This window comes from Rhinatrema bivittatum, chromosome 9 (genome assembly GCF_901001135.1).
Source record: "Rhinatrema bivittatum chromosome 9, aRhiBiv1.1, whole genome shotgun sequence".
NCBI classification, from domain to species: Eukaryota; Metazoa; Chordata; class Amphibia; order Gymnophiona; family Rhinatrematidae; genus Rhinatrema; species Rhinatrema bivittatum.
In genome coordinates, this window is record NC_042623.1 from 204,751,653 (window position 1) to 204,762,942 (window position 11,290).

The 11,290-nt window shown below is 43.1% G+C and overlaps 1 protein-coding gene across 2 annotated transcripts in view; it reads right to left on the reverse strand.

Annotated features, from left to right (window-relative positions):
* The window catches only part of PLOD2 (procollagen-lysine,2-oxoglutarate 5-dioxygenase 2), a 244,211-nt gene extending 233,329 nt beyond the window's left edge, over positions 1-10,882 (reverse strand). The window contains exon 1 of one of the 2 annotated variants that reach the window (XM_029615873.1): positions 10,273-10,882. In XM_029615873.1, coding sequence (XP_029471733.1) covers positions 10,273-10,708 — 436 coding nt within the window. In that variant the 5' untranslated portion in view covers positions 10,709-10,882. The remainder of the gene's footprint in view (positions 1-10,272) is intronic. The other variant, XM_029615874.1, reaches the window with a different exon arrangement.
* Between the last annotated feature and the right edge of the window lie 408 nt (positions 10,883-11,290).

Here is an 11,290-nt window from a genome sequence, read left to right on the forward strand (position 1 = left end):
AAGCCCCTCAGACAGCCGGGGGATGCTGCAAAAGGCTTAGGCAGTACTAACCCCGCGAGGAACGTTGTGAGTACCCCACTCTCTCTTTTTCTCCTGCTGTCAGTGTTCTATTTTTTTTTTAAACTGTTGAAAAAAAATATGCAAGAAGGCAGAGACTTTGAAGGAGGAGCACCAATGGAGGGGAGGGATAAGAAGAAAGAGTGAGAGAGTGGGAAAGAGGGAGGAAGAAAGAGGCTTTAAGACACTTTACTCAAAACAAAAAGCCTCCCTTGGGTGCCCTAGAGGACTGAGGAGTCCACAGACTCCTAAGGGTACTGATATCTCAGTCAGGGGGAATTCAACCAGGAAATTCTGGGAGGTATGCTACCACTAGGGAAATCAGCCTCCAGACACTGTTGCCCCAGGATCAAAAGGGATGGAGTTAAAATGGCTGCCTAAGCGGCCACTCTCCCTTTTGCCTCTGCCATTTTTCTGTTGCTGTTTCTCTAATCTGCAAGACTTCATGCCATCCAAATGGAAGCGTCAAGTCCTGGACTTTCCTCCAGGCCCTAGCCTCCCCGGCAAATGACCATCACAGATTGTCTCTCTTCTAACCCTGAAGCTTTGCAGGTTAGCAAAAACCCCACTGCCGAAGGAGCAGGAGATCCCTCATCGGCCGGGGAAGAAGCATCTCTCAGCCCACTGGATTGTCGTCTGCCCCCCCAGAGAGCAGTCTTCAAGGCTCCCGCTGATGATCTTGCCGGGAGCGTTTCGATGAAGGAAGTTGCCAGTATGGGAAATCTTGATGCAAAAGGAGAGAGCCACAAAGGAGATGGTCAAGTTTCCAGTTCAGTGGAGCAGACATTCAAGTCTTGGCTCCTCTCCAGGGATGGAAAGCTTCAATGTGGAGCTGATTTCTGGTGGTCTAACGGCCTTTGGTGAGTTAGCTGGGGGTAAGAAGTTTGTCTTACCCCCCTAAACCAGCCATTGTTACCTTGGAAATTTTGTGGGATTTGATTGTTAGTTTTTCTTCCCTTTCTTCTGAATACAATGCCAAGGTGGACTCCTTGGCTCAGGAATTGGAGTCCCATGATCGAATTCAGCAGAGAACAGCACTGGAACATTCAGAAAAAATTGGTGTTCTTGAAGCTGCAGTTTCCAAATTGAATTATGTGAACGCCACCTTGGTTCAAGAGCGCAAGGCCATATCTCATAGAGTGGAACTGTGTGAAAATCATTTGAGATTTCATAACCTGCAACTCACTAATTTACCTAGAGTAATGGGTGAATTACCCAAAATGACTCTTAGGAAATTTTTCTTGGATTCTCTACATCTACCAGCTGAGTCTATACCTGCTGTTAATAGAATTTATTTTCTTCCATTTAAAAAGATTTCTAATTTGGAGGTAGCTCATCAAACATCCCTGGATATGTCTAATTTAACTCAATTTCTTGAATCTACTTCTGAAGAGATAATTGAGAGGGCTACACTACTAGTTTATTTTTTTTTTAGTGAGCATGAAGTTTCCTTTATTATGAGAAATTACTTCAAAAATATGCCAGTGGACTTTTTGGGACACCCGATTAGGATATATCCTGACCTGGCTAGAGTAACACAAGAGAGACGTAGGAATTTCTTGGCTTTATTTTCACAGGTCCAGGGTTTGGGTGCTTCTTTTTTACTTTAATACCCCTGCAAGTGTATTGTAAAATCTGGGACTGATTCTTATATATTATGGGGCTGATTTTAAAAGCCCCACGCACGTAAATCCAGCTGGATTTATGCATGTAGGGGGGTTACGTGCGCCGAGCCTATTTTGCATAGGCCCGGTGACATGCGCAAGCCCCGGGATGCACGTATGTCCAGGGGCTTGAAAAAAAAGGGTGGGTCGGGGGCTTGGCCAGAGGCTCTATAGGGCCTCTAGGCCAGGGGATAGCGCGCCGGCATTTGGCCGGCATGCGCAACCTACGCCGCCCCGGAGGAGGGCGCAACTTGCAAAACAAAGGTATGGGGGGAGGGAAGTGGGGAGGGGGGGCGGAAGGGAACAGGGAAAGCCATTGGGGCTCCCCTAGGGACCTCCTTGCATGCGCCGACCCCGGATTTTATAACATGTGCGTGGCTGCACGCGCATGTTATAAAATCGGGCATACCTCTTAAAATCCAGCCCTATTTGTTCCAGAACAGCTCAATTCCTTTATTGATGGGAAGAAAATGGTCAGAGCCTCCTTGATATTAGTTGTGACTTCCCTATGTAGAAACTGGGTTAGGTTTAGTCAGCCTAATTTCCTATAAGATTTCTTTTTTTCCTTTAATTTTTTATCTCCTGTGTTTCCCTCCCCCTTCTCCAAGGGTTGGAAGGTCTAAATTTAGAAAGTATTATATTTCAGTGATTATGCTGAATGGTGTATTTTTTCTTTTCTTAGTTTGTTAAACTCTCACAGTTTTCTGTACAAAGATTTATTTCTTTGTAAGTTTGGAAAATTAAAAATAAAACGTTTTTAAAAAAAGGGGGCTCAACCAAACCATGGCCAAACCTATACTCCAGGTGCTTGCAGGACCAGTCCTCACACGTCCACAGTTGTCAGATACAGATACTACTGGCAACTGCCTGGGGATTCACACCCCCTTATAGCCCAGAGCGAGGTCATAAAAGAGGTATGTCTTCTGTCTCCAGTAGCTGTGAAGGAGAAAATCCCATAAGGACTCGTATAGCAGAAAGAAAATGAAATGATTTGTGCACATATTGTGCTTTATGGGCATAAATCCCGAATATAGGTCACCTGCACCATGAACTCCCCATAGACTAACACTAGCCCCGAAACTTTACCCCATTTCTGATCAGGAGTTGAATTTTGAGCATTAAGAAAATATATGTAATTCTTATGCACCTTTTTGTATTGGAGGGTAATAGCTAATAACTTGATTAACATGGTATTTTAATGAAGGAGTACCAAGAAGGCCGGATTTTGTGGTGTGTGACCTGGGTAACTGCACAGAGTGCTATGCTGAAAGGGACATCTCTGCCCCCTCCTTCCCACACATTGTCCACAATCAGGAGACTCAGGAACACTAAGCAGGAGAAGAGAGGCTGGTGGTGGATGAAGAATCAAACTGCAGAGAGGAGGAGGAGGAGAAGTAAGAAAAAGAGGGGGATGCTGCTGGGCAGAAAAGGAGAGACAGGGAAGACATTGCCTAAGGGGAAAGCGAGGGAGATGCTGAGCATTGTGGGTAGGGGGGGAGATATCAGGACAAATACTGGTCTTGGGCAGGGAGAGACAGTGGGAGAAATGAGTATACTCTCCCAGAGAGTTACTGCCGCTGCTGAAGCGGGGAGTGCTGTATCTTAACTGTCAAAGGAAGAGGGCACCAATTTACCAATTTCAGTTTTTGCACCGGAAGCAAGTTAGCCTAGAGCCAGTCTCGACTGCTAATGTGTGTGCGCCCAAACTTCTTAAATTGAGAGTAAAGTTTGCGCACAAAAAACGTGCACAGAACCCGGCACTATCATGTGTGCACACATTAGAACTCATTGCATTGAGGCTCACATCTACTGGAAGTCCTTACCTTGAAGCATGCCCGCTTAACCTCCTAGTCTTGTGCTATCCTAATTGAGTATTTATTAAGTCTGTATCCTCTGTTACCTGCTGAGATTTGTGGATCAGCAGGCAACAACTTATTCAAATGAATGAATGAATGAATGAATGAATGAATGAATGAATATAGCCAATTGCAAACTCAGTGAGGTGTCCTAAAAGACAATCACTCTAGAATAACAATATCTTCTTGCACAAATAATTTTGCTGCCAGTGTAAGTTCTCAGTTTGTAAATATCTCCTTTCAACATTTTTTATTTTATTTTATTTAAAAACATTTCTATACTGTTGCTAAGTAAAATACTATCGTAACGGTTTACATGTAGGCACATATTTAATGCAGGTTAGTGTACTATAGTACATTCTAACAGGTGCCGTCAAAGGTTCGGTTACAACATAACACTTCACAATCAAAGATAATTTTTAAGTTTCACATTCTTCCATTATGTTATAAGTTATTTTACCCATGTATTCTGCTCCAAGTTTTTGAATTTTTTACCCATGTACTCTGTTCCAAGTTGTTAAGTCCCTGTTCTATGTAACTTGCATTCTTCATGCATGTCTTTTTCAGTTATAATGTAAACCGAGCTGATATGCAATTCTGCATGAAGCCCGGTATATAAAAATGTTAAATAAATAAAATAAATAAATATATCATTATACATAGTTGTTTAGCGAAGTAGTTCATGACCAATTGTACCAAGGTACTTACACGGGTGGTTTTATCACACATAGTATTATAGTTATGCTTATTGTAATGTAGAGTTCATAGACTAATCTACTGTATGTTCTAAGTACTGTGTGTTGGTGCCTTTCTGTCTTTCCTTAATAATTTCTCTCTATTCTCTCGTCTCTTTGCAAAATGCTTGTTTAAAAAGCCATGTTTTTAAACTTTTCTTGAATGCCTTGAGATCACTTTGTTGTCTGATCTCTGGAGGCATTGAGTTCCAGATTATGGGTCCTGCTAGTGATAGGGCTCTTTCTCTCACTTGTGTCAGTCTTGCTGTTTTAACTGATGGAATGGTTATGAATGCTTTATTTGCTGAGCGGAGGTTCCTGTGTGGAGTGTGTACCAGTCTGCTTTCCCATTTATACTAAAATGTAATATTTGATATAGTTCACATTCTGCTGTGGGATGGCTGGCTAAGGGAGCAGGACATTCAGTGCCGCAGATGCACGACTGAAAATACCCAGCTATCTGAAAAGTTAGCCAGAAAAGTTTATCCTGCTAACATTTAGGGCTGCTCCGATATGGATCCCATATCTAGAGCTACACAGTATATCTTTAGCTATATACACAGCATAGGGCACCAAGAGCGAATAACCAGAAACTCATTTAGGTGAATTTTCAAAAGCTGTGCACATATAAAATAGCACTTACATGTGTAAAACACCATTTATGTGACTATTTGCTATTTTAAAAACCTCAGCATGCATGCGTAAATCAGGGTGCGTGACTACATTTGCACATGTAAAAAAAAAAAAAAGTGGGCTGAGGGCACTCTGGGGAGGGCCCAACACACCAGTAAGTTGCTATTTTATGAGCAATTTATGCATGTAAATGTGGCACCTTATTTGCATATATTTACTCTTGCTCAATATCTGCTGTAAGGGATCATTAACATCTTAAAAAAGTTTAAAAAAAAAATGAGTGGGTAGGGGGTCTGGATGAAATGGCTTTAGGTTGAAGAGCCAGGAGAGCCTTCACAGGCTACAGATGGACTGGGCAAACTTGCAGACTAGTTCGTAAAACTGCTTATTTCCTTGCCGCTGAGCTAAGTTTCTGTTTCTGTATACTGACTGCTGGATTTGAGTATATTCCCTGTTTCTGTACTGTGTAGTTTCACTTTTTTCGGGGGCTCTTTGTAGTCTTATGTTCATGTGCTTTCTTCCCTCAATAAAAATTATTTTGTGGAAAAAAAAAAAAAAAGAAAATCCCCTAATTTACGCATGTAAAATCAGACTATGTCTAAAAAAAAAAAGCTAGTAAAATCTACTCGGGTATCCCTTTAAAATTTGAAGTAGAAATATACAGATATATTATTTGCCTACACCTATCCAGCTAAATTCCAACTTAGGCCGCTAAGAAGCACCTTTGCCACTACTTAGACAAATTTGAACTTAGCCGGCTAAGTACAGGCACTTATCTAGCAATATTCTGATTTATTTGGCTATATAGCAGCTGGCGCTACTCATCCGGATAAGTCTGAACTTGCTCGCATGTTTGCACGCATATGTATTTTATAACCTGCGCATATCGTTTGCACGCAGGTTATAAAAATACTGTAGCAGCTCTGCGCGTGCACCTATATACGTGCGTATATGGGTGCACGCGAACAGTAACAAAAGAAAAAGAAAAGAAAACTGTGGTCTTTGGGATATGATATATTATCCAGAAAAACTTTTATTATCCAGAAGTTGCAAACTGCACGGACACCATAAGCCAGCATCTCAGTCTCATTCCTGCCTTCCTACCATGCCAGTGGCAGCTGATGCAGACGTGGCAGATCAGCAGCATTGCTCCTCTCCTGTTCCCAGTGTTTCTGGGGGCAGTGAGCGCAGCAGAAAAGGAACCAAAAGACACAGGCCAAGCGTAAGACCATTATCAAATGACCAGATTTCGTCACAGAAAAGTCCAGGAGGGAAAAGGAAAAAAGTATATGCCATCCATTCGGCAAAAAAGTGGAGCTGCTTTAAAAACCTGATCACGGGGTGCAGATGAGATTCAGCAAGAATACAGTGTTGGGAACAGAATCGTTGCTGAGGAGCATAGTGTCCTGGGCAAGGGATATGGTCAGCCCCATCCCCTCCCCCCCCCCCATGACTGTGCTTGACTCTCGTGGCCACCCCCACATCGGGACACACTGGGCAACTACTAGCTAGACCAGAGAACACGTGTGAACATCTGGGGATGAGGCGGGAGTTTAAAGAAGTGGAAGGGGATATGTGTGGCTTGCCTCCATCTTCCCATGTCCCCTCCCATCTTGGCATCCAGGACACGCTTGACTGCCCATAGAAATGGCCTTGGCTAGGCAAATGATTTAAGTAATTCAGAAAGACAAACTTCTGAAGTTTTGCACAGAAAGTGACTCTGTGGTGGAAATGGCTAAAACGCAAAGCATTATGATGATCTCAGAATTCAAAGTTAGGCCTGACACAGACACACCTTATGTTAATGAAAATGGTCAAGATTTTTCACACAGAAATGAAGATTCAAAATCAAAATGATTATACTTCTGGTCAGCTTCATAGGTTTAAGAGTTACCATGATGAACAGTTGGCTGAAGTCAACAAAGTTGCAGGGCAGTATATGGAAGATTTTGCTTGGCTGGTATACGAGAATAACCTTACAGCAAAATAAGCAGATGCAACAGAATTGTTCTGGATATGTTGTCCATGGAATATTTTTGTCAGTAGTTATGAGAGGTGTGCATGTGGGGTGAAGGAAAGCAAGGAGAGAGGTTGACTGTCTTGATATGTTGCAACGCAGCTGGTATACAAAAAATGCAAACTGCGTGTTTTTGGGAAAAGTGTCTGTCCCTGTTTTTTTACTAGTCCAACAAGCACCCATGGATCATGGAAGAAAAATTACCAGTGACTGGTTTGATAACCTTTTGGTCAGAAGCCGGTGACCACAGCAGACAAGTAGAACTCCTAGAAAACTGCGTTGCTGCAAGATTGTGCTGCTGCTCATCCAGTTTCCTCAACACTGGTGACACAAAATATTTTTACCATCCTACTGTATCTCTCTTTTTCAGTTGAAAGATCAAGAAGTCATCTAGAACATGTGAGGAAAATATCACAGAGAATTCATGAAAACGTTTGAAGGACCTGATGGCTATGAAACCTCAGAAAAAAAATTTCATCACCAAAGATGCTGCTTGCTGATTTGCAAATGCATGAGATGCTGACATAACTCAAGCTCTAAAGCAGTGGCTCTTAAACCTGTCCTGGTGGACTCTCAGGCAGCTGGGTTTTCAGGACATCCACAAACAATATGCATGAGATAAAATGTGCATGCTCTGGAGGGAATGCATGTACATTTATCTCATGCATGTTCATTGTGGATATCCTGAAAACCTGACTAGCTGGAGGTCCCCCAGGACAAGTTTGGGAACCTGTGCTCTAAAGACTGCAAGCACATTGTATTGACTTTTACCATGTTCCTAGAAGAGGAAGAAGATGATGCAGATTTCCCAGAGCACAGAAGGGAGAGCTGACATCAGTGAACTAGGATGATATGCCCAAGGGATAAGTAACATAGTTCCAGATCTCAATAATGAATAAGTAGAGAACAGGATTGATTGTAATAATAATATTCCAGTTTCACTGACTCCAAAATTATTATTGTTTTGAATAAGAGGTAGCAACTAGAAAGGTATTAAAAAAGCACAATAAACATTGGAAATAAAAAAGTAAAACTAGGGATCATGGTGTGAAGCTCCTAGGGGTTAGACTCAAAAGCAATATCTGGAAGTGTTTGTTTTTTTTCTCAGACAGGGTGATGGATGCTGGGAATGCCTTCCAGATAAGGTGGTGGAGACTGAAACGGAATTCAAAACACAGCTGAATAAACCCAGAGGATCCCTGGAGACAGAGCATGTAGCACTGGGTAACCTGCATGGAGCAGCAGCAACTCAGACCATAGCAGCAGTGATAGCCTGCGTTGTGCTTCCAGAAATACCCTGGAGAAACCTGAAAGGCATCATAGAGTTCTCCAAGTATTACATTTGAAAAAAACTTTTGCCCTAAGTTTGGATCTTACTGTACCACTTCTGAGAAACTTTGAATCATGAAAACACACTTTGATTTTTGCTTTTACATGAGATGACTGCCTCCCCAGTCCAATCTACACTTTCATGAGCAAAGATCACAAGCATTTTGACAGAGCACACTGCAAAGGGGACTTCTGCTCTTAGGACAAACTGATGTAAAAATAATTAACAAAAATATAGCGTCTACAATTTGTATCTTTATTTCTACCGCTATTTTGATTCTGTTGGGGTTGCCCTGTAAGTCTTTTCTGAAACTTGCAGATGACCATTTGGCAAGAGTGCTCCAATTTCTATGTATCTATTGAACCGAATTTAATTAGATTACACAAATTTACATGTTCATATTATTGCAGGGAACAACCATATGCCGCCTGATATGTCTAGCAGTATAAACTACTGAGGTGCAGATTTAAGGATTTTAAGCAATTCCTGAGCACAAGAAAGATGATAGTTTCGAAAAAAAACAAACTGCATTTATAGATGAATCTGTTCATTAATATTGCCTTTACAATATATAGTCCTGGAAATTGTTTAATTGGTTTACTAGTCAGTGGCAAACTAATATTCAAGCATGGTGTTAGCTACTGAGGGGCAGCCATTTCTCTGATGAAACACAAACCCAAGATCCTGCCTGTTCTGTGGATACTAAAAATGCCACAGGAAGATGAGTGACATTAAGCCCACTGCTGTTGCTAAAAGCCCACACAATTGAATGTGACCTGTCAAAAGTCTCCGAACAGAAAGAACAAAATTAGGTTAAAAAAATCTCCTGTGATCTACTCTAAGCTGTACCCGTTAATTATTACTAATTAGTCTATATAAGGCTTTAGATAAAAGCACTGTAAAAATGAAGTAATGATCATTCCTAAACCGAATAGTCATGTGCTACCAAATTTTAGAAAGGAAGTTCTCACCAGTTCTGCACCACTCCATGAATTCATAAAATAAACAATTGCCTCTCAGAATCCTCCTCCAGCATGTCACTGAGAATTACAGCAGCCAGATAATTTAAAGTTTGGTAATCCTCATAAATTTATTTATGATATATATAAAAACATTTATAGGTCATATTATCCAAATTCTAAGTGGCTTACATCACAATTAAGTCAATCATTCATACTAAAATTAGCTTGTATAAACTATAAGAAGAAATAAAAATTGCTGCACAACCATCTGATCTTTCCAAGAATGAGCCTGTTAACCTCACAAATATCATCGAAACGTTTCCATTTAAAGCAGCTTAGAAAACAGTCAGCAGTGTAAAAATATTAGGCGATGCTGGATTTCGTCTGTCAAAAAATAAAATCTGGAGGGTTTTTTGTTTTTTTTTCCTATATCACAAAAACCACTAAAATAAGATGACTTTCTTGAGCTTGCCCATTGTAAAGTTTATTCAGGGCGTGGGAATGCATAAAATAAACTTAAAGCAGTCTGGGAGACATCAGCACCACAGTCACTGAAGGCAGAAGTGATTGCAGAGTACTCTTTGTCACAGAGCGATCGACACCCACAGTTTTTAGACTGAAGCAAGATGATTGCCATGCGCTTATTTTATGCATCTACTGATAACGCAATGGGAATTTAAAACGCATTTCTCGTCTGCAAAGGAGGGGCATTGTGATGGAACCATTCTACCGTGTCTCCCTGCAATACATCACCCAGAATGCGATGTTTCATCCAACTGCAAATCGACTTTAGTTTTCCCACCTTCGCAGTCTCGATCGCCTGAGCTTTCCAAAAATTGATTTGGGGTCACCCCCATAGGCACAGCCAAGAAAAATCTGTTAGCCAACGTTGTTTTCACTTACACGGCTACACCAGACCAGAGAGCACCATTCGGACCTGTTGAACTAACGGATGCCCGGGGGGGGGGGCGAATAAGCGGAATAAAGGGGGGAGCCTTTGCAAGAAGCGCTCTCCTTACCTGGGGGAATGGCTGGCGCGCCGGTTTCTGCCGTGTGGCTGGAAGGAAGGAACTGCAAGACGTTAAGCGCCAAAGCCAGAAGGAAGAGGGGCTTGAGGGAGTCCATCGCCGTCTTCACCGCGCCCTCCAGCAGCAGGAGCAGCAGCAGCGGCAGCGCCCGGGGGCCGGGAGTGACTGTCGGCGGCTGCCAGACGGGGGCAAAGAAAACAGGCACAGGTTGAAGCGCCAGCTGCGCTTCTCGCGAGACCTCCGGCCGTGCCTCCGGGCTCTGTCTGCCTGAGACTCGAGAGCAGCAGCAGCCGCCAGCGCGTGCCCCTCGGTCTGGCGCGAGACCAACTACGCTGCCTGCCACCCTCGCCGCGAGCTGCCCGACGAGGGATCCCGAGCAGCGCGGATGGGCGCGAGCCGCCTCCCAGGAGCGCCGCGTGACTGACATCCCAGGTTACAGAAGATCCTCCAGGCTGAAGAGGGGGGGCCGGACCTAGAGGCGAACGTGGGGCAGTGGCGAACTCCAGCTATTGGCCGCAGACGGGGGTGAGCGTTTTAGGGGAATGGGAGTGCCCTTTCCGGTCCCGCTGTCTGCTCAAGGGACAATGCAAACAGTGTGTGTGCTGCATAGCGGCAGGCTTTTGGCAGGCGGCTACGTGCAGCCCTTGTGAGGGATTCTCTGTGTGCTGGCCACTGCAATGACTCCCCCACGCCCTGCACCAGAGGTGCAAAGAAACCGCTCGCAGGAAAGAGTCGCCGCTCCACTTGCCTGCCAGGCAGTTCCCCGGCTACAGTCAGTTTCACTTCGGTGGTCTTTTTAAATGTGCTCCTTTCCTTAAAACAATCAAAAACCATGGAAGTACTTTGCCTTGCCTGCAGCATCTTTGTCGGATATGATTGGGCTTTCTCAGTAAAAAAAAAAAACTGCTTTCAAAACTAGTTGTATGATTTATATCCTTCAGGAATTCAAATTTGGAACTACATGCAGCTAAAAAAAAAAGAGGAAGAGTGCAAAAGTGTAAGCCTTTGG